At 35.4% G+C, this 24,522-nt stretch overlaps 1 protein-coding gene across 2 annotated transcripts in view; it reads right to left on the bottom strand.

Annotated features, from left to right (window-relative positions):
- Window positions 1–24,522, bottom strand: part of SYCP1 (synaptonemal complex protein 1) — a gene marked incomplete at both ends in the record, with an annotated part of 158,173 nt that overhangs the window by 113,034 nt on the left and 20,617 nt on the right. For both annotated transcript variants that reach the window (XM_082662438.1, XM_082662437.1), the window contains 7 exons: window positions 6,977–7,044; window positions 8,267–8,451; window positions 8,956–9,050; window positions 17,836–17,944; window positions 20,672–20,745; window positions 21,356–21,425; window positions 22,676–22,734. In XM_082662438.1, coding sequence (XP_082518564.1) covers window positions 6,977–7,044; window positions 8,267–8,451; window positions 8,956–9,050; window positions 17,836–17,944; window positions 20,672–20,745; window positions 21,356–21,425; window positions 22,676–22,734 — 660 coding nt within the window. The remainder of the gene's footprint in view (window positions 1–6,976; window positions 7,045–8,266; window positions 8,452–8,955; window positions 9,051–17,835; window positions 17,945–20,671; window positions 20,746–21,355; window positions 21,426–22,675; window positions 22,735–24,522) is intronic.

Below are 24,522 nucleotides of genomic sequence, written 5' to 3' on the forward strand. Positions count from 1 at the left end.
CTACTTCTACTAATTCTTTCTCTCTACTTTTTCTTACTTTTACTCTGAGCCATGTAGATGAAAGGCTCTTGGTGCTACAGCCAGGAGTCAGTGCTGTGCCTCTGAAGTGGGAGAGCCAACTTCAGGACACTGGTCCACAAGAGACCTCCCAGCTCCACATAATACCAAACGACGAAAATCTCCCAGAGACCTCCATCTCAACACCAGCACCCAGCTTCACTCAACGACCAGCAACCTACAGTGCTGGAAAACCTATGCCAACAAATAGCAAAACAGGAACACAACCCCACCCATTAGCAGAGAGGCTGCCTAAAATCATAATAAGGCTACAGACACCCCAAAACACACCACCAGATGTGCACCTGCCCACCAGAAAGACAAGATCAGGCTCATCCACCAGAACACAGGCACTAGTCCCCTCCACCAGGAAGCCTACACAACCCACTGAACCAACTTTAGCCACTGGGGACAGACATCAAAAACAACGGGAACTACAAACCTGCAGCCTGCAAAAAGGAGACCCCAAACACAATAAGATAAGCAAAATGAGAAGACAGAAAAACACACAGCAGATGAAGGAGCAAGATAAAAACCCACCAGACCTAACAAATGAAGAGGAAATAGGCAGTCTACCTGAAAAAGAATTCAGAATAATGATAGTAAAGATGATCCAAGATCTTGGAAATAGAATAGAAAAGATGCAAGAAACATTTAACAAGGACCTAGAAGAACTAAAGATGAAACAAACAATGATGAACAACACAATAAATGAAATGAAAAAGACTCTAGATGGGATCAATAGCAGAATAACAGAGGCAGAAGAATGGATAAGTGACCTGGAAGATAAAATAGTGGAAATAACTACTGCAGAGCAGAATAAAGAAAAAAGAATGAAAAGAGCTGAAGACAGTCTCAGAGACCTCTGGGACAACATTAAACGCACCGACATTCGAATTATAGGGGTTCCAGAAGAAGAAGAGAAAAAGAAAGGGACTGAGAAAATATTTGAAGAGATTATAGTTGAAAACTTCCCTAATATGGGAAAGGAAATAGTTAATCAAGTCCAGGAAGCACAGAGAGTCCGATACAGGATAAATCCAAGGAGAAATACGCCAAGACACATATTAATCAAACTGTCAAAAATTAAATACAAAGAAAGCATATTAAAAGTAGCAAGGGAAAAACAACAAATAACACACAAGGGAATCCCCATAAGGTTCACAGCTGATCTCTCAGCAGAAACTCTGCAAGCCAGAAGGGACTGGCAGGACATACTGAAAGTGATGAAGGAGAAAAACCTACAACCAAGATTACTCTACCCAGCAAGGATCTCATTCACATTTGATGGAGAAATTAAAACCTTTACAGACAAGCAAAAGCTGAGAGAGTTCACCACCACCAAACCAGCTTTACAACAAATGCTAAAGGAACTTCTCTAGACAAGAAACACAAGAGAAGGAAAAGACCTATAATAACGAACCCAAAACAATTAAGAAAATGAGAATAGGAACATACATATCGATAATTACCTTAAATGTAAATGGACTAAATGCTCTCACCAAAAGACACAGATTGGCTGAATGGATACAAAAACAAGACCCATATATATGCTGTCTACAAGAGACCCACTTCAGACCTAGAGACACATACACACTGAAGGTAAGGGGATGGAAAAAGATATTCCATGAAAATGGAAACCAAAAGAAAGCTGGAGTAGCAATTCTCATATCAGACAAAATAGACTTTAAAATAAAGACTATTACAAGAGACAAAGAAGGACACTACATAATGACCAAGGGATTGATCCAAGAAGAAGATATAACAATTGTAAATATTTATGCACCCAACATAGGAGCACCTCAATACATAAGGCAAATACTAACAGCCATAAAAGGGAAAATCGACAGTAACGCATTCATAGTAGGGGACTTTAACACCGCAATTTCACCAATGGACAGATCATCCAAAACGAAAATAAATAAGGAAACACAAGCTTTAAATGATACATTAAACAAGATGGACTTAATTGATATGTATACGAAACTCCATTCAAAAACAACAGAATACACATTTTTCTCAAGTGCTCATGGAACATTCTCCAGGATAGATCATATCTTGGGTCACAAATCAAGCCTTGGTAAATTTAAGAAAATTGAAATTGTATCAAGTATCTTTTCCAACCACAACACCATGAGACGAGATATCAATTACAGGAGGAGATCTCTAAAAAATACAAACACATGGAGGCTAAACAATACGTTACTTAATAACGAAGTGACCACTGAAGAAATCAAAGAGGAAATTAAAAAATACCTAGAAACAAATGACAATGGAGACACCATGACCCAAAACCTATGGGATGCAGCAAAAGCAGTTCTAAGAGGGAAGTTTATAGCAATACAAGCCCACCTTAAGAAACAGGAAACATCTCGAATATACAACCTAACCTTGCACCTAAAGCAATTAGAGAAAGAAGAACAAAAAACCCCAAAGTTAGCAGAAGGAAAGAAATCATAAAAATCAGATCAGAAATAAATGAAAAAGAAATGACGGAAACAATAGCAAAGATCAATAAAACTAAAAGCTGGTTCTTCGAGAAGATAAACAAAATAGATAAACCATTAGCCAGACTCATCAAGAACAAAAGGGAGAAGACTCAAATCAATAGAATTAGAAATGAAAAAAGAGAAGTAACGACTGACACTGCAGAAATAAAAAAGATCATGAGAGATTATTACAAGCAACTCTGTGCCAATAAAATGGACAACCTGGAAGAAATGGACAAATTCTTAGAAATGCACAATCTGCCAAGACTGAAACAGGAAGAAATAGAAAATATGAACAGACCAATTACAAGCACTGAAATTGAAACTGTGATTTAAAATCTTCCAACAAACAAAAGCCCAGGACCAGATGGCTTCACGGGCGAATTCTATCAAACATTTAGAGAAGAGCTAACACCTATCCTTCTCAAACTCTTCCAAAATATAGCAGAGGGAGGAACACTCCCAAATTCCTTCTACGAGGCAACAAACACCTTGATACCAAAACCAGACAAAGATGTCACAAAGAAAGGAAACTACAGGCCAATATCACTGATGAACATAGATGCAAAAATCCTCAACAAAATAGTAGCAAACAGAATCCAACAGCACATTAAAAGGATCATACACCATGATCAAGTGGAGTTTATTCCAGGAATGCAAGGATTCTTCAATATACGCAAAACTATCAATGTGATAAACCATATTAACAAATTGAAGGAAAAAAACCATATGATCATCTCAATAGATGCAGAGAAAGCCTTTGACAAAATTCAACACCCATTTATGATAAAAACTCTTCAGAAAGTAGTCACAGAGGGAACTTTCCTCAACATAATAAAGGCCATATATGAGAAGCCCACAGCCAACATCATCCTCAATGGTGAAAAAGTGAAAGCATTTCCACTAAGATCAGGAACAAGACAAGGCTGCCTACTCTCACCACTCTTATTCAACATAGTTTTCGAAGTTTTAGCCACAGCAATCAGAGAAGAAAAGGAAATAAAAGGTATCCAAATCGGAAAAGAAGAAGTAAAGCTGTCAGTGTTTGCAGATGACATGGTACTATACATAGAGAATCCTAAAGATGCAACCAGAAAACTACTAGAGCTAATCAATGAATTTGGTAAAGTAGCAGGATACAAAATTACTGCACAGATATCTCTGGCATTCCTATACACTAATGATGAAAAATCTGAAAGTGAAATCAAGAAAACACTCCCATTTACCACTGCAACAAAAAGAAAAAAATATCTACGAATAAACCTACCTAAGGAGACAAAAGACCTGTATGCAGAAAATTATAAGACACTGATGAAAGAAATTAAAGATGATACAAATATATGGAGAGATATACCGTGGTCTTCGATTAGAAGAATAACATTGTGAAAATGACTCTACTACCCAAAGCAATCTATAGATTCAATGCAATCCCTATCAAACTACCACTGGCATTTTTCAAAGAACTAGAACAAAAAATTTCACAATTTGTATGGAAACACAAAAGACCCCGAATAGCCAAAGCAATCTTGAGAACGAAAAACGGAGCTGGAGGAATCAGGCTCCCTGACTTCAGACTATACTACAAAGCTACAGTAATCAAGACAGTATGGTACTGGCACAAAAACAGAAAGAGAGATCAATGGAACAGGATAGAAAGCCCAGAGATAAACCCACACAAATATGGTCATCTTATCTTTGATAAAGGAGGCAGGAATGTACAGTGGAGAGAGGACAGCCTCTTCGATTAGTGGTCCTGGGAAAACTGGACAGGTACATGTAAAAGTATGAGATTAGATCACTCCCTAACACCATGCACAAAAATAAGCTCAAAATGGATTAAAGACATAAATGTGACCCCAGAAACTATCAAACTCTTAGAGGAAAACATAGGCAGAACACTCTATGACATAAATCACAGCAAGATCCTTTTTGACCCACCTCCTAGAGAAATGGAAATAAAAACAAAAATAAAGAAATGGGACTTAATGAAACTTCAAAGCTTTTGCGCAGCAAAGGAAAACATAAACAAGACCAAAAGACAACCCTCAGAATGAGAGAAAATATTTCAAATGAAGCAACTGACAAAGGATTAATCTCCAAAATTTATAAGCAGCTCATGCAGCTCAATAACAAAAAAACAAACAACCCAATCCAAAAATGTGCAGAGCTAAATAGACATTTCTCTGAAGAAGATATACAGACTGCCAACAAACACATGAAAGAATGCTCAACTTCATTAATCATTAGAGAAATGCACATCAAAACTGCAATGAGATACCATCTCACACCAGTCAGAACGGCCATCATCAAAAAATCTCGAAACAATAAATGCTGGAGAGGGTGTCGAGAAAAGGAAACACTCTTGCACTGCTGGTGGGAATGTGAATTGTTACAGCCACTATGGAGAACAGTATGGAGGTTCCTTAAAAAGCTACAAACAGAACTACCATATGACCCAACAATCCCACTACTGGGCATATACCCTGAGAAAACCATAATTCAAAAAGAGTCATGTACCAAAATGTTCATTGCAGCTCTATTTACAATAGCCCAGTGATGGAAACAACCTAATTGTCCATCATCGGATGAATGGATAAAGAAGATGTGGCACATATATACAATGGAATATTACTCAGCCATAAAAAGAAACGAAATTGAGTTATTTGTAATGAGGCGGATGGACCTAGAGTCTGTCATACAGAGTGAAGTAAGTCAGAAAGAGAAAGACATATACCGTATGCTAACACATATATATGGAATTTAAGAAAAAAAAAATGTCATGAAGAACCTAGGGGTAAGACAGGAATAAAGACACAGACCTACTGGAGAATGGACTTGAGGATATGGGGAGGGGGAAGGGTGAGCTGTGACAGGGCGAGAGAGAGGCATGGACATATATACACTACCAAACGTAAAATAGATAGCTAGTGGGAAGCAGCTGCATGGCACAGGGAGATCGGCTCCGTGCTTTGTGACCGCCTGGAGGGGTGGGATAGGGAGGGTGGGAGGGAGGGAGACGCAAGAGGCAAGAGATATGGCAACATATGTATATGTATAAGTGGTTCACTTTGTTATAAAGCAGAAACTCACACACCATTGTAAAGCAATTATATTCCAATAAAGATGTAAAATACTAATAAAAAAATAAAATAAACAAATGGAACCTAATGAAACTTAAAAGCTTTTGCACAGCAAAGGAAACCATGAACAAGATGAAAAGACTACCCTCAGAGTGGGAGAAAATATTTGCAAACAAATCAGCAGACAAAGGATTAATCTCCAAAACATATAAACATCTCATGCAGCTCAATATTAAAAAAAAAAAAAACCCAATCAAAAAATGGGAAGACGACCTAAATAGACATTTCTCCAAAGAAGACATACAGATGGCCAAGGAGCACATGAAAAGCTGCTCAACATCACTAATTATTAGAGAAATGCAAATCAAAACTACAGTGAGGTATCACCTCACACCAGTTAGAATGGGCATCATCAGAAAACCTAAAAACAGCAATTGCTGGAGAGGGTGTGGAGAAAAGGGAACCTTCTTGCACTGTTGGTGGGAATGTAAATTGATGCAGCCACTATGGAGAACAGTATGGAGGTTCCTTAAAAAACTAAAAATAGAATTACCATCTGACCCAGCAATCCCACTACTGGCCATATACCCAGAGAAAACCATAATTCAAAAAGACACACGCACCCCAATGTTCATTGCAGCACTATTTACAATAGCCAGAACACGGAAGCAACCTAAATGCCCATTGACAGACGAATGGATAAAGAAGATGTGGTACATATATACAATGGAATATTACTCAGCCATAAAAAGGAACGAAATTGGGTCATTTGTTGAGATGTGGATGGATCTAGAGCCTGTCATACAAAGTGAAGTCAGAAAGAGAAAAGAAATATCGTATATTAACGCATATATGTGGAACCTAGAAAAATGGTACAGATGAACCGGTTTGCAGGGCAGAAATTGAGACACAGATATAGAGAACAAATGTATGCACACCAAGGGGGGAAAGCAGCGGGGGGTGGGGGTGGTGGCGGGATGAACTGGCAGACTGGGATTGACATGTATACACTGATGTGGATAAAGTTGATGACTAATCAGAACCTGGTGTATAAAAAAAATTATATATATATATATATATATATATATATATATAGTGAGAAAAATAAAAAAGACTACAAAACATCTGTTAGGCTCCTTACAATTCTAGGTATGTATGAACTGCATAATGAAACTGAAAAGTCTTTCTTAAGATTTAAATTTTCTATCTTTGAAAAATCAAATTAATAGTTATCAAATAATCACTATTGGTAAATCATGGAGGAGAAACTATATTTTATTCTGAAATAATGTTGATGGTTTTATAATTGGTTAATATTATCATGTACATATGTTATTCTCTAAAACTTACCCAGATCACTTGATTTCTTCTGAAGCTCGATGGTAAGTACTTTCAATTGATCTTCACTTCTTTCCAACCTTGTAAAATATATTAGTTCATAATGTAAAATATTCTTTTAGTCAGAATACATCTAGTAACTGAAACTGGTGCAATTTAGCAACAGTATATCTTATCATAGATTCACTCATTCAATTATTACACATTTCTTGACAACCTACTTTGTGTCAGATAGTGTAACATTTCAAAACAAGATATTACTATTATACATACATAGTTGTGTATTAATTACATCTACATAAAACCTCAAACTTATTGTCATGATTTAGCTCTTAGCTATTGATGATAATCAAATTAATGCATCCTAGAACTTTGAAAGAGATTGAGTACATAACTACTATTATACTGAATTCTGCCTTAGGAACAATATATGAGAATTACACAATTCACTTAACTCCACTGGCTTTCCATTTCCTCATCCATAAAACTGAGTTAATTGGAACAGATGACATCCAAAGTCACTTAAAATTTGAAAATCACCTGGATAGGTCAATCAAGAATATACAAGATTAGCTGAGCTAGAATATCTAGTTTTCCTTCCTTCACTATACACAAGCAGTAGAGAAGAAACTCTACTAGGCCCAGGTCATGACTTCAGAGAGAAGCTTATTCCTCTCTTTCATCTTCCAGACTTAATTAACCCTTATACTAACGGGACAAAAATAATTACCTAGGCCTCATAACACAACTTCATATAAACATTTCCTTAATACAAAGTACTGGAAAACAGATGAAGTTTTTAACTCAAGTTTTAGAAAAACTATTTAGATGAAACGCAGATGAATATTTTATATATACCTAACCATGTTCATTAATCCATTGATTTATTAAAAATGTTTGAGTACCTACTCTGTACCAGGTTAGTTGCTAAATTTATAAATCACAAAGAAGGTTACAGACCCCAGTAAAAACAAAACAACAACCTAGGAAGTTATTTCTATTTAATAACCCACAGTTAATTAAATATGTGATATCACTGCATCAGCCCTTATGAGCTTGTCTATATTGCTTAACTCTATGAAAAGCATGCATGGGAACTATCCTAGAGAATACCTGCTATCTTTTCCTGGGATACCTGCCTACCCAATACAAACTCTTAAAATGTGTTCCCACTTTATATATAAAAAAGAGACTTGGTTATAGTTGTTATAGGAATTACAAGCCAGTTGTCAATGAATAGAAAATGGCACTGAATATTAGAAGTAAATTGCTTTTATTCAGCTAAATAAGAAGTATTTTTACCTTTGCTGTTCTGTTGTCAATAATTCTTTCAAGTTGCAGGTAGTAGTTTTAAGTTCAGTAACCACAAATGAATGGGCAGCTTTAGCTTCATTAAATTCTTCCATTTGCGCTTCTTTTTCTCTAGTGAGCTGATATATTTTTTTTGTTGCTATTTGTAAATCTTCCTCTAAAGCCTTTTGAGTACTCTAAATGAAATAAAGTACAAAAAAAACCCCTATGAACCAAGGGCCTTAAGAAAAAAGGCTGAATTCATCTGCTTTCTGTAATTCACTGCCTCTCCCTCCCTCTCTCCTTATCCCTTCACCCCTCCTCTACTCCACCCTGGCCAATCTGGAGTGCCGCACCCACTACTCTTATTTCAATTCACCATTCCTCCAAAGCCCACCTATACTCCCAATCCCTCCATGGAGTCTTCCTAACCAATCCAGCCCATAATGTTCTTTCAATTCTTAGAAATATTGTAGAATTTTTGCCTGAATCATGTTGGTACCTAGCATAGTCTTGTATTTGTTATATTTTTGATGTGTTTTTATCAAATGTCTCTAAACTATAAGCATTTGTAGACAGAGATTGTATCTTCTCTGTTTGAAGCTTCAGGTCCTTGTACATAGTATTAGCATTCAGTAAATATTTGTTGACTGACTGATGGTGTGAGAATTATCACACATTAATCAGTTTTTAAATCATACCACACTTCTTTGCAAAGACATTTTAATATCTTCTAGTTCTGATGTCAAATGATCCTTCTTCTCATTTGATTCTTTTAAGCTTTCATTCTGTAATTCTAAAAAAGAAAGTTGTAGATAGGTAATACTTAATAAAAAATACATACCAAGAAAACAAATTATTTGTAACAATTACTTTTTCCTCTATTACATACTCCAAAATGAGAGAGAATTATGCATATACAGATGCACTGATATCATCACCTTTTACTGACCTTTCAAGATTGTTATTGCCCAAGGACTCAAAGGTGAATATATAGGGACATTTTGTGCTACATTTTTTAGTACTAGCTAAGCATTAGAAACAACCTAAATATCCAAAAGGAGACATTAAATTATGGTGATACAATGGTATATCATGTAGCCAGCCACTGTAAATGATGATATAGATGTTTATTTATTTATTACTAATTTGAATATTCATAAAAATCATAGAATAAAAAGGGCAACTTAAAAACAGTATTTATATAAATAGTACATGTGAAAGGAAAGAATACACATAAAAATCTCAAAAGTAATTTGTCTCCTAATGGTGAAATTATTCATGATTTTCATTATTCCCGATCTTGATTTTTATATTTTTCTAAATAATTGCATTTACTTATTTAAATATTATGAAAAAAAGCTACTGACTCCACTTGATAGCTAAATATTTACTAAATCCTAAGTGCCAGGTGCTAGTTTATATGCTTTGCACATATGCAGTCACTTTTCAACCTCATAAAAAACACTAAGGGAAAACAGTTCATGCCCATCTCTGGGTTCAAATTATTCTATTTCCTTTTACTAGCTACCTACACTTGGGCATGATACTTAGTCAATCTCTCTCTACTTTTCCCACATGTAAAATGATAGTTATTCATATCTTGAAGAGTTCCTGTTAGGATTACACACGATAACGCAACTTAAAACATCTAACCACAGTGTTTTCTAGCATATAGTCAACAAATGTTAAATACTATTATGATGATGGTAATGATGGTATAGTGTATACAGAAAATGGACCTTAAAATTCAAGGTATTTACAGTACAACTGGACAGGCAGACAAATAATCAAAGATAAGTGCTGATGGGTAGTCACTAGAAATTCTGGGAATATATCAATACATAGAGGGGACACCAAAGCTTAATAGGACCAGTAACGGTTAGAGGTAAGGGGAGACAGACATAGAGAGGGAAAGTTCCAGAAAATGACAGCTGGGTTGAAACATTTGAAAGCCAGTAACAATTAACAAGAGTAATGGGAATTGGGAGAAAATCACAAGAGATGTGAAAGAGCATATACAAAGGCAAAAATGGAAGAGACAGGATGACACATTCTGAAATCTAAAGGAAATATATTTCAATAGCATGAAACTTAAAGTATGAGGGAGAAATCATAGCAGATATGATTGGAAAAATAATGACAAAATCATAACAGGATTCACATAACTTGCTCAGAGGTGTACGCTTCCTAAGTCATGAAAAACAATGAAGGATGTTAAACAACAGAATAATGTTCCAGGTTTATATTTTTTTTTTAATTCCAATCTCAAAATCTGTGTAGAAATGAAGGGGCTAGTGCTCCAACTCTCAGAAAAAAATAGGAAAAGTAGATCTGGAAAGGGGGCAATGATAACTAAAGGTTGTCTATTATCATACTATTTATAATGGTCTGTCAGTAAGTGTCTCCTCTGAGAAATCATAATCACAAACTAGTACTTAGGCATGTGTGGGAACAGAATATATGCTGCTTGAATATCCTAAAAAGCTCCAAGCCAAAACTTAGTTTGAAGTTCCCCTAAGTTCCCCCAGGATTCCAGAAGCTGCAAATGTAAATTTCCTCTGTAAAAATATACTTCCAGTTCAGGCCTTAAAGAATTTCCACAGCTGAAATTACATGACCTCACAATCAAAATTCACAAGAGTAAACAAAGCACTACGAGCAAAGTCAGTAGAATGAACAATAGACAGACTTTGACCTGACTGTGAGATTTCAGTTGTTAGAATTACTGGCTGTAGAATTTAAAAAATAAGTATTATATCATTTTTAAAAACTAAAAGAAGGAACTTCCCTGTCAGTCCAGTGGTTAAGACTCCATGCTTCTAATGCAGGGGGCACGGGTTTGATCCCTGGTCGGGGAACTAAGATCCCACATGCCGTGCGGTGCAGACAAAAATTAAAAAAAAACAAAAGTACTAAAACAAATAAGGGGACTTCCCTGGTGGCGCAGTGGTTGAGAGTCCGCCTGCCGATGCAGGGGACACGGGTTCGTGCCCCGGTCCGGGAAGATCCCACACGCCATGGAGCGGCTGGGCCTGTGAGCCATGGCCACTGAGCCTGCACGTCCGGAGCCTGTGCTCCACAACGGGAGAGGCCACAACAGTGAGAGGCCCGCGAACCGCAAAAATAAATAAATAAATAAAGAAAAGAAAAGAAAAGAAATAAGGAAGATGTCCTAAAACTATCTAGAAATGACATATAAAATTGAAACTGACAATTTCACTGGGGTAATAGTGAGATATGTCATTCAAACAAACATTCCTCTAAAAAGGAATAAAAATTCAGGATCAAATATTAAGAACATTAAAATCACTAAACTCCCAACAAAATAATAAGAAATTACCAGGCACAAAGTGAAGGGAAAATAGAAACTTAGAGAAGTAAGATAAGTACAAAACCTGCTTTTGCCTCAGGGGAATTTGCAGGTCCTGGCAAAGCTGGACTTTTGATTTGAAATTATGATGAAATGAGAAAAAGAAATATGAAAATCCAAAGACTATATAAGGTAAGAAGCCCAAGAATTAAACCTTTGTACAATAAGATAGAACACTCATTATATGTGGAGGGAGCAAAAGTAAACAAACTCTCAAGCAAATCTACAGCACAGGTTCACATCACCTGAGTGGTCCAGTTAATCCCAAGCCATGAAACGGACTTAAGGTGGGTAGAGCCACCATGCACATGGTAAAAGTAAATAGGAATCCTCCAAAGAGGAAGTTAAATTACTTACATACTAGGCAAGGCTTACAATACTTACAAATTTTTTCAAGAAAAATAATAAACATGTAGTCAAAGACAACAAGGCACCCAATAAAACAAGGCTAAATAAATAAAACAAAATCTGGACTAAAATATATCAGAAACAAAAGACAGTATGAGGCCCACAAACATTTAAGATAAAGAATTATCAGAAAGAAACTATAAAATAGCTATTCTTAGTATATTTAAAGAATAAAAACCTTGAAAATAATAAGAAACAGAAAATTATATAAAGTAGAATAGCAGATTTAAAAAATAAGTAAGAATAACATCTTAAACATCTTAATAACTGAAAATAAAATTGGAAGAGTTCATAGTGGGTGAGAAACAAATGAAGAGAGAATTAGTGAATGACAAGATAGGTGAAAAGAAATCGTCAAGAATAAGGCACAGAAAAGCAAAACTGTGAAAAGATGGAAAAGAAATTAAGAGTCACAGAAGATAGAGAAAATTAACATGATTTTTATTCAAAGTTCCAGAATGAGAGGAAACAGAGAATAGAGCAAATATAATGTTTGAAGGAAAGCAATAATAAAGGACATTAATTTACAGATTCAAGAAGCTGTAAAATTAGATTAAGCATATATCTTAACATATCATACTGAAAATGCTAAAATATCAAAGGCAAAGAAAATCTAAAAAGCCACAATAGAGGGAAAAGATAACTTATATTCAAAGGTTCAACAGTTAGGTTGAAAAATGACACAAAGGAAGCCAAAAGAAAGCAAGATGCTACCTTCAGTGTTCTAAAACATATAGTTTTAACATATAGTGTGCCAACTAGAAATACATATCAAACAAAAAAATCCTTTCCAGATGAGAATGGATAAACAAACGTTCAGACAAAATCATCACAAGAATATGCTCACTAAAGCATATTCTAAGTATTACTCTTCAAGGTGGAAAGAATATGATCCAAACAAAAGATCTGAGAATTAAGAGGAGGGATCAAAATCAAAATGGCAGAGTAGGAGGACACGAAACTCACCTCCCCACGAGGAACACATCAAAAATACATTTATACGTGGAACAATTCTCACTGAAAACTAACTGAAGAATGTCAGAAAAACTCTTGTACATCCAAGGCTGTAAGAAAGATCCACATGGAATCCAGTAGAAAGGAAAGAGAAGCAATCAGATCGGGACCTGTGCCCCTGTGAAGAGACACGGAAGAGGAGGGGAATCCTCCTTGGGGAGAGAGCAGTTCAAACCACGTATTGGGCACCTCAGCTCTCAGGTCCAAAAGTGGGAAGACAAGTCCCCTAAGCTGGTTAGAAAACCAGTGAGACTAACAAGGGGGCTGTAAGAAACCTAAACTCAACTTGTGAAGAACTGCAACACTTGCTTACTCCTGAAACAAGGCAGAGAAAGCAAACTGAAACTGCACTGTACTCTGTCCCATTTCCCACAACTTCCACAGTGTGCTACCCAGCCTGAGCCAAGTGCCTGCTCAGGCTTTGCTTGCTTTGCCCGCAACTCCACACTAGGTAAAGGGCTGCTGTGGCTGACCAGAGTGCTCAATTGTGAGGCACTATGCCAGCCCAAACACAAAACAGCATCTGAATAGGGAGGGGCATCCATTATCAGCACTTAAAGCAACAGTACATCAGAAGCGGTCCCAGGCTCTGACTACAGCTGACACCACCACAGCCTGCACCCAGACCCACACAGAGCACCCACACCAGCCCTGCCTACTCTGCAGTCCAACTCCAAACTAGGGTGAGGGTTGCAAAGGCATTTTAGTCCCATCTGAATGGGGCAGGGACAGCTATTAATGGTGCTTACAGATGCAGCACATAAGCAGTCCAGACTTTGACTGTGACCAGGGATGCCACAGACCATACCCAGACCCACGCCGAGCACCTGCACTGGCCCCTCTTGCTCCAGCACTGCTCTGCATGGGGTAAGGGTGCCAGTGCTGGGAGGGAAGAGCACACACTTAGAAGGAACAAAGACAGATCAGACCAAACCCTTAGGCTTTCTCCTTGAGCAACTTGAGACCTGACCCTGCCCCCAGTAGGGTGGTGTTGACCACTTAGAAAAGAAACCCCAGCTCACAACTGGCTCTGGCTCTAGTCCCTCCATCTCCAGCCCAACCTCTTACCAAGGTGATAGCTGCCAGCACATGCTGGGAAAAAACACGACTCACATCAGATCCCACTCTCCCACCACAACCAATGGGCACACTCAGACTCTCCCATACAATAATACCCCTTCAGGACCTCAATGGGTAACTTTTTCACCTAATTTCATCAAAACAGAGAAAGTTAAGCAAAATGAGAAGACAGATGAATTTCTTTCAATCAACAGAACAAGAGAAAAACCCTAAAAACAACTGATGAAACTAATAAATAATTTACCAAATAAAGAGTTTAAACCATTAGTAATAAGAATGCTACCTGAATTAGAGAAAAGAACAGATGAACACAGTGAGAATTTTAACAAGAAACAAGAATATATAAAAAAGAAACAGTAAGAACTAAATAATACAATAATTAAATGAAAAACACACTACAGGGAATTAACAAGTGACTAAGTGATATAGAAGAATGCATAAATGATCTGAAAGATAGAAAAATGTAAATCGCCCAATCAGCAAAAATATTTTCCAGCAAAAATGCCAAAAAAGTCCTAAAAATAACATTAATCAAACAATATGTAAAATTGAATAAAATAACATAAAAATAATAATAAAAGTAGATTCATAACCGGGGATAAAAAGTTAATATTAGAAAATTAGGTTTAACATTAGAAAATAATCACTAATAAATTAAAGGAAAAAAACATATGACAATCTCAATATATGCCAAAAAAAAGCACATTTGATAAGTCAATATCCATTATAAAACTCTTTGACAGTAATTCTCTTCCAGAAAGCAGGGATGCAATAATAAATAACTGCATTCCCCATAATTAGCTTTGTGCCTGACACAGAATAGAAAGGAGGTTAATAAAAGTTGAACAGATGAAAGAATGAGTAATTGTTTGAAAGTGGTAATATACATCCAAAAGAAAGTTTCCAACTGCCTTCCAACTGCATTATACATGGAATGTAGGACAATGTGCCGCTTCCATTCAAAAGGATAGCAGAGGAAGTAGAGACTTCAAATTTGTTAAAGCCAGAAGGTAAAGAAAACTTTCATTAATAGGTTTTGAGGGAAAAAAATTTTTATATGCTACGTAAGAAGAGCAAGGGTTTCAAAGACAAAGTTTGGAAAGTAGAGGAACAATAGGAGGTTAAGACAGGGAGAAAAGCCAACATTGATAAGAGAATGAAAAAAGGTAATGGGTTTTAACCAAGGATGACTGATATGTGGCCTCATGAAAAAACCCAAACCCTCTCCAAACAGCATCCTATTTCAAAGTATAGTACTCTTAATACACAGAAAGAAAATAATCAAAATTTTCTCCCCTTAAATTTATTTCTTAAATCTCTGATCACTGATACTCTTTAGCAGGCAACAAGTATTGGCAAGAGACAAAAATTAGGTAATAGCAAGAAAATATTAAAAATTAGCTGATCATAATTCATTTAAATGGATAGTTCCAGGCAGAATGAAGTAGTCTGTAACAGAACAACTCTCATGCTGAAAATAACTAGAAAACACGAAACAAACCAAAACAGAAAGGACAAAAGAGGCTAAGATTCCTAAGAAAGAACTCCTGATAACTGAACTGACAAAGTGCAGCTGACATCTGCTGATTCTGGGTATGAGCAAGAGGTCTAAATGCTGCCTTGGTCCCAGCAGAGGGCCACTGCCAGGGGATAAAAAAAAGAGCATAGTTTTATTGGGTCTCAAAGAGCTGAAGAAACAAAACTGAAGACTCAAAAAACCTCATAAACTTGACTATTTCCCTTCATTCAGCTCAGCCTCTAATTGCATTATAGTAATTAGCCCACCACACTCCCAATTTCTCCCTAGCAAACAGAAGACAATATCTCCAGAGCCTCTAACTTTTCTTATAACAATGTATGGAATTCAATCAAAAAATTACTGGGCACACCAAAAGATAAGGACAAATCACCAAAAAGTAAGACTGTAAAGGAATAGAAAGTAGAATGGGCTGAGGGGAGGAAGGAAGGGGAGTTACTGGTTAATGCGTACAGAGTTTCAGTTTTGCAACATGAAAAGAGTTGCAAGAGTTCTGGAGATAAATACTAGTGATGACTACATAACAGTGTGAATGTATCTACACCACTGAGCTGTACACTTAAAAATGATTAAGATGGTAAGTTTTATGTTATATGTATTTTATCACATTTTTTAAAAAGAAACAGACCAACAGGTAAGCCAGATATTGAAATAAAAAGAAAATAGCTATAAAATATCAATGATTAATATATTCAAAAAGGATGAAATGTCATTTTTAAAAGAGGAGAATTAACCGGAAAATTGGAATCTTAAGAAAAATAATTGAGTGGAAATTTAGAAGGAAAAAATATGATTAAAGTTAAGAATTCAGTAAATGAGTTTAAAACCAAATTAGACACAGCAGAAGGCAGGGTTAGGTAACAGGTCAATAGAAGATCTCTAAGTTGAAACAAAGAGAAAAACAAATGGAAGATACATACATATGGGAAACAATGAAAAGTAACTTAAATGAATATATTTCAGTGGTTATGAGTCTGCAGAATCACATTGTATTAGTTATTTATTACCAATAAGTTGTTTCCAGTTTATATAAGATTAAACATTCATTCATCCTAACACGTATTAAACTCCTATTATATATACATAGCAATATGCTGGGCACTAGAGTGACAAAGATATTTAGTGAGACAGAGTGCCTGCCCTCAAGACACTCATGGTCACAGGAGACACACAAGTAATGCTTAAGCCACTCTTAACAATAAGGAGTTCACTAGAATTTAGCCAGTAAATTTGGAGAGGAGGTAGGAGGTTCATTTTGGACAGAGTAAGTAGCCAAAAGCATGATGGTGAGATAGGAAGAACATAAAAGGTAAGGAAGTTAAACAATTTCAGTATATCTGGAGTATAGGATATAGTAGTGACCGTAAGATGAAAGGAGCAGGCATAGGTTAGCAGGAACTAGATAATTATTTGCCACATTTTTAAGAGAAAGGTGAAAAATGTCACAAGACCTCTATGATGTTCTGAAAGGGACATAGTATTTCACAAAGTGTATGCCTTTCAAGTGCCTTACTAGTTGAACAAGTTTGAAAAATACTCAATAATAATATAGTCTAAACATTACATGACACTAAAGATCCTTCATAATCTGATCCAAACATTTTTTTTCCAGTCTCATTTACCTGAGTTCTTTAAGATACAGACACACCAATCAGTGTTTCAAATATACCCTAATTTTCACACTTCCATGACTTGCACAAGCCATTTCTTCTGCCTACACTCCCTCCTCCAATTCATTGTCTAGTGAACTTTTAATCATTTAAGGTTTAGTTTAACTAACAATTTTTTCTAAATGTCTTGCTCCCAGAATAATTAATAATTCCCTCCATAGTGCTCCCAGAGTATTCATTTATTTATAAGATGTTTGAGTGCCTAATATATGCCAGGCACTTGGAATGCATCAATGAACAAAAAAAGACAAAGATCCTTGTTTTCATGGAGCACCTTATTGAAACTCTGAAGAAGGTGACAGTATGAAAAGGGATAAGAGGAGCACATATACTTTGAAAAATCTTAAGTGACTATTATTCCCTCCTCCAACTGTTCCAACCTAGGTGGAGAATTACAGCATTAGAAAGCATTACAAAAAAATTGTAATGAAAGCTAAATTTAAAACATAACAAGAGGAATACATAAGACATTCTTATATTTTCTTATATAAATTCTTACTTGTCTTTTCCTCTAATTGATTAACTTTATCTCTGGACTCCTCTAGCAGAAATGTTAACTCTTTCATTTTATTTTCTTTCTCAGTACTTTGGATCAATAGCAGTGATACCTAAAATGAAATATTTAAATAATACATTATAGATATGAAAAATTAGATATGACACCTTAGCATTTATCATTATCTGTGATTTTTTTATGTACTTGCTTATATGCTTTTCAGCTGTCTGTGCCTGGCATTTAGTTATGTGCCTGTACGATAAACATTTATTGGATGAAGGAATGAACAAACTAATACAATATACCCAATATTACAGTATGCATTTTAAGTTATCACTTAGAAGATTATATATTGAAATCTACTCGTTCATTTATTCCATAAATATTATTGAGCACCTAATCTGTTCCAGAAACCCTAATACGCACTGAATATACAGAGATGATGGAACTCACCTTCAAGAAACTCACAGCCTAGACCAGGAAACAAACAACTATACTTGAATATTATTAGTAATAGGACAAAAATGTTATAGGAATCAAGAAAAGAACACCTAAATCAGTCCTGGGGGAGGTAATCAAAAATTAATCCTTCTCAGAGAACTGAACTGAGTCTTGATAGACAAGTACAAATTAATCAGGCTGCAGGGGAAATGAACATTCTAGACTTGTATGAGAACACAAAGGATCAAGAGATCATGCTTCTATTCAGAGAACTGAAAATATTCAGATGGCTAGAATACAGAGTGCATGTAAAGAAAAGGTGAAAGATAAACTCATAAAGATAGATTGAAGACTTGCAGATTCAACATGGCAGAAAGACCTCTATGCCCTATTTTCATCTTCAAATCACCCAAAAAATAACCAGGAAAACAACAAAGGTGGACTTCATCTTCCATGAAACCACGAGATTTGTATAATCCAAACCATAACATGTCAAAAAGGAAAGCAGTTAGAAGGAACAGAAAAGGATTTAGTATAGAAAAGCAAGGTCAAAACTAAGAGTCTAGGGGCTTCCCTGGTGGCGCAGTGGTTAAGAATCTGCCTGCCAATGCAGAGGACAAAGGTTCGAGCCCTGGTCCGGGAAGATCCCACATGTCGCGAAGCAACTAAGCCCGTGTGCCACAGCTACAGAGCCTGCGCTGTAGAGCCTATGAGCCACAACTACTGAGCCCACGTGCCACAACTACTGAAGCCCGCGCACCTAGAGCCCATGCTCCAAAACAAGAGAAGCCACCGCAATGAGAAGCCTGTGCACTGCAACAAAGAGTTGCCCCCGCTCACCGCAACTAGAGAAAGCCCGTGCGCAGCAATGAAGACCCAACGCAGCCAAATAAATAAATAAATAAAAATAAATTAAAAAAAAAAAACTAAGAGTCTACACAGGGAAGATTACAAATGAGAAGATAATTCAATCCCAAAGAAACAGAATGTTTCAAGAATTAGAAGCAACAGACACTGTGAAAGGTAGGTATGAAACAGGAGACTAAGTCTAAGGAGACTGGAAGTCTGCAAAGAGTAGTAAGACCTCCCTAGGCCCTCTTATCCCTCCTTCCCTGGACTCTACTCCCTGAAAGCCAATGTAGTCAGAGAACTAACCTACTCCATCTTTATAAGAGACACTGGTATGATCAAACTGAAAAAAAGAATCTCTAAACCTGGGTATTCCAGGCACAGGAAGGGGTGGAGACAAAGGATATAATTGAGAGTCAGCATATGGAATGATGAGACTCAGCTTGTCCTTCCTACCCTGCCAACTCAGCCCCAAAATGCCATCAGCAAAGTTTACATTCCCAGGCAGGAATTTGGAGAACTCCAGAAAAAAAAAAAGCCTTACAAATAATGACATTTAGGAGTCCCCAACAAAAACACTAGCTGGCCACAGCATAATTTTACAGGGAACCCCCCAAATCTGTAAGCTCTGCTCATGTACCCAGGATTCCAACAAGCTTCTTAGCACTTTATTCTATTTTTGTGTTCTGTAATAATAAGCACAATTTTAAATTTTAAGAAGACCTTCTTCTTTCAGAAATCTGGTTTAAAAAATACAGTTAAAATACAGAAAAAATTGTTAACTCTTTCAAAAGATCAAAGTATAACACATAAATCAGAATTCTATCATTTAACCAGAACTTAAAGAAACTCTAAGAATCTTCTCTGTACTTTCAATTAACGTTTGCCATTATTGTTCAAGTAGATATCCTTATTATCTATAATTACAAGGTATCTGTGGCAAGTCAGATAAAAACTCAGGAAAAATAGGGGGAAGTAGAGAGATGAGGATTCCTTTCTATATTTCATTTTCCATTCTGGATTCAGAAGGCTTGAAACTGTTAAAGTTGGCATAATAATCATCTGAAATCAACATTCTTGTGACTGCAAAAGAACACAGACTCATCATTTTCAAGTCTCGCACTATGTGTCATTAATAGAAAGAAGCAAAAGAATGTTTTAGTTCCCCTTCATTGGTGTCATAAATAGTGTATTTCAAAATAAACTGCAAAATGTGGGTCGAGTGGTCAATCATCATCATCTTTATATTTTATGAGGTTTCTGTCTGAACAAAACTCACAAAATAATATATTTTTACAGCAATGTCCTAAAACCCACTAATATAAATATTGTAGATTCACTGATTTTAAAAAAGGACTAGCATTTAGTATGTATAAATTTGAGTCAATGGAAATTAAGGCAAATGGAAAATATATTTAAATATGTATAATATTAAAATTCTCTCAGAAATTTATCAAGCAGGCAGCAAGTACAAATTTCTCTTGAAATTTTAAGTATCTCATGAATTAGCAAGTATAAAGAATACAGAAAGTTGATTTTTAAAAGGCACCTGTTTTTCCTTGTTATTTACTTCCTTCTTGTATTGTTCATCAAGATGTTGGATTTTTTCATAATCTTCCTTTACTTTAAAAATAAAACAAATACACTTTAATATCTTCACATAATTGTATAACAAACAAAATTTTAAGTTTCTGATATTTTATTTCACTTCCTTATTTATCTAGATATTAAACCCCAAAGGTTTCTAACAAGTTAAAACTGCTATTTTCTTGCTGCTAACTTTCTGTTTAGTAAAATAAAGAATTTAAATAATATCAAAGTTACAATAACTTTTAAAAATTCTATCATTCTTATAATAGCAGATATATAAAAGTTTTTTCTTTATAACACACTAGTCTGAAATAACAGATTTTAAATGTGTATGTATATTATTATTTTAACATGCAACTTGACCAAGAAATGTAAAAATAAGACCAAATCACACTTCAAATCACCAAATCACACCATTATACAAACCATAATTTGATTTCAGGGAAAATGTAGCTTTTGAAGCCAAAAGGGTATTTTTAACATATACCAATTTCCTGCCACATTCCACAAGATTTTGAGGGGCTTATAAAACCATATACAATACAGAAATTTTCAATAGTTTAGGCATCAAGCTAAAGGTATGAAAACATTAGCAGAATCTAATAAACAGCAAAAGAGTAATATAAAAAATAAGGATTCCTACCCTTAAAATGGATTTCCAGTCTGGAATTCTCAGCTTGCACACGAAGTTCCTCAAAAGCTATTATCATTTTCTGAAATACATTTAACTTTTAAGAATCATACTTAGACTTTTTAAATAGCTTTCCTCAAACAATGAAAATAATAAATTTGTATCATCTGATCATTATACTTAAAACTATACAACTTTGAATAATGAAAATTCTATAACTTTTAACAATTAAATAATTTACTAAAATATTAAGAGTGCTTATTAAGGTAGCTTCCCAGGTATTTGAAGGCACTGAAGACAGGTTATATATCACTGAACAGCAAAAAAGCAATTGTTGGTACTCTAGTCATTTACTTAATAGCCCATATCAAAATCTGTAATTTTCTATTGATTTTTGCTTATGTATTTCTGTCTTCACTAAAGTGTAACCTCTGTGAGGTCTCTCCCCATAAGAGTTCAAATTATACTTCCATTACCTGGCAGCATGAGTTCATTCACATTCAACAAATCCTGATTTGTAAAATTGGATGAATTCATTTATTCATTTAATAAATAGTTACTGAGTGTCAATTATGTGCCAGGCACTGTTTTAAGCACTTAGGATATAAGACAAAGTCCTTACCCTATTGGAACTAACTTATATTTCAGTGTAAGAAAGAATATATACACACACAAATACACATACACACATACACACACACACGTGTATATCAAATAAATATCATGTAGTTTTAAGTGCTCTTCAGAAAAGTTAGACAAGGTGAGGAGATAGAGGATAATTGAACAGAAAGACATTTTAGGTAAAGTAGTAAAGGGGATAATAAAAAAAGCAGAATGAAGCTTATGAGTTTGCATAAGATCTTGGATACAGAAGTTCTAGATAGAAGGAACAAATTCAAAGAAGCAAGATCAGAAAGAGCTTAGCAAGTTTGAGAAACAAAAAAGGAACAACTATAGAAGAGAAGCAAAGTGGAAAATGATAGGGGATGGGGTAAAAAAGGTAAACAGGCAACAGACAGATTGATAATACTGGCATGTTTTTCAAATTAATGGTTAAGTGTCACAATGTGCTAGTCTCTGACACAGAGTTAATATCTAATAAATTAAGTTAAATGGTGTCACTAACATGTAAATTCAAAAAATATTAAAAAACAGAACATTAATACTCATGGTATATATAGAACCCTGGGAATTTTATTGGATATAATCATATATCAAAAGATAAATAATAATCCCTTTAGCAAGAACAATTGTTCATATCTTTGTAGCTATCACTCTAATTTGCTTAGAAATGCCTCTGTTTAAAATATTCAAATTTTCAATACCACTTACCTCAATGTTACTATTTAGGTCCACATAAACTTGCCTAGTTTCTTCCCGCTCATATTCATCTATTATAAATATAAAATTTTCAAAAGTAAATTTTAAAACAATTACAATTCCAATAAGATAATACTCAAATGTCTCCAGTAAACATTAAAATATTTAAAAATCTGTGTTAGTAAAGGGCACTGGTATATCTTTTGACTCTTTTAAAGTAGTATCAAAAGCAACTTCATAGTAAGGTATGGTCATACTTCATGACATCAATCTCAAAAGCTAGGTGCTGTTCAATTATCTCTAATTTCCTTTTATAGAATTACTACTATTCATTAATTTATTCAAACTTTGTAAAATATATTTACAGTTTTAGACTTTACAATAAGTAGGGATTTAACCACTAGTCTATGAAGTATTTTTCCTTTGTATATTTAAGATTCTTGAAGTACATGTGAAAGGCAAAGCTCACTCTTGTTTCTGCTCTATCTCTGAAGAGGCAGGAAAGAAGATAAATCTCAAGACCGGAGGAACAAGTTAAGAATAGGTGAAGCCCCAAGAACAAATCTCCTGTAAATCCTCTATAGTATTTTTTAGGGTTTTCTTTTTTGATTTTTTTTTAACCTGAGCAATGATTCCCTCTAACTATATATTCAAGCCTTGAGTAAAGTCAGTAAAACTTAGAGTTGATAGGTGGTGCTGTAGAGAATTAAGGCACGAGGCAGGAAAACAAATGCAGCTGTCCCATCATCATTCCCCCAGGTAAGGCCAAGCAACACAGAAACCACATTAGACTAAAGGGAGGGTATTGGTCCTATATTCTCAGTAACAAGCTGCAAAACAAGAGAACGGCAGCTACGATAGACTCAAATGTCAATGAAGAGCCAAATGAACTGACTTTAGAAGAATACAAGTATCCTAAATGCCTCAAAAATACTGGAGAGAGCTCTAGACTTATCACAGCACATGGAACAGGAGCCAAACCACTTTTATTTGAATATTAAAGGGCTGGAAAATTTAAAGAAATAGAGACAGAACACATCAGCATTTCAACAGAAAGATGGTTCATCCTTCTCACTCCATCTATTCACTGTCTCATATTCACTAACAAACACATTTAGCAACAAACCTTCTCTATTCCACAGAAATTATTTGCACCAAAGAACTGCATTCTATTGCCAACACCTCCAATCTTCCCGTTACCACTACCACCAGTACTTCCAAAATACCCTCCAGTCATTCTTCCAATAGGCAAGTACTGAAAAGCAAATAAATAAAACTACAAAAAAGAAAATAAATTGGTATAGATGTACTTTACAGTTGTCAGGAGCAAGTTGCTACAGGTGGCATAGAGAAGGGACTTTCGTAGCAGAGTGTTCTAATATACTGACGTAATACTGTAACAGTATAAGCCTACCTTTTTGGTTTTCCTGGTATCTATCTATCTATCTATCTATCTATCTATCTATCTATCTAAACTCCCTGGTTTTCCTGGTATCTATCTATCTATCTATCTAAACTCCCCACCCCCACCTCCTCCCTTCCCTCTCTCTCCCCTCTCCCTCCTCTCTCTCTCTCTCTCTCTCTCTCTCATACATATACACACACACACACACACACACACACACACACACACACACTTACTTTGCCCTAATTTGGCCAACTAGATCGTGCTGCATTCATCATCTTAAATAAGAAATGATTCAACCAAAAGCAAAGAAAATGTCTACGAGTTTCAAAAGCCCAGTGTTGGGATTAGGGGAAAGATTCAAGATATAAACAAGTAATAGATTTTCAGAATATATAAGTCAGAACAAAGCTTCCATCCTCTAGACCTAAGAAATATTTACCAGTTTGTAAGG

The sequence above is a fragment of the Grampus griseus genome (assembly GCF_964374135.1).
Source record: "Grampus griseus genome assembly, chromosome: 1".
Taxonomy (NCBI): Eukaryota; Metazoa; Chordata; class Mammalia; order Artiodactyla; family Delphinidae; genus Grampus; species Grampus griseus.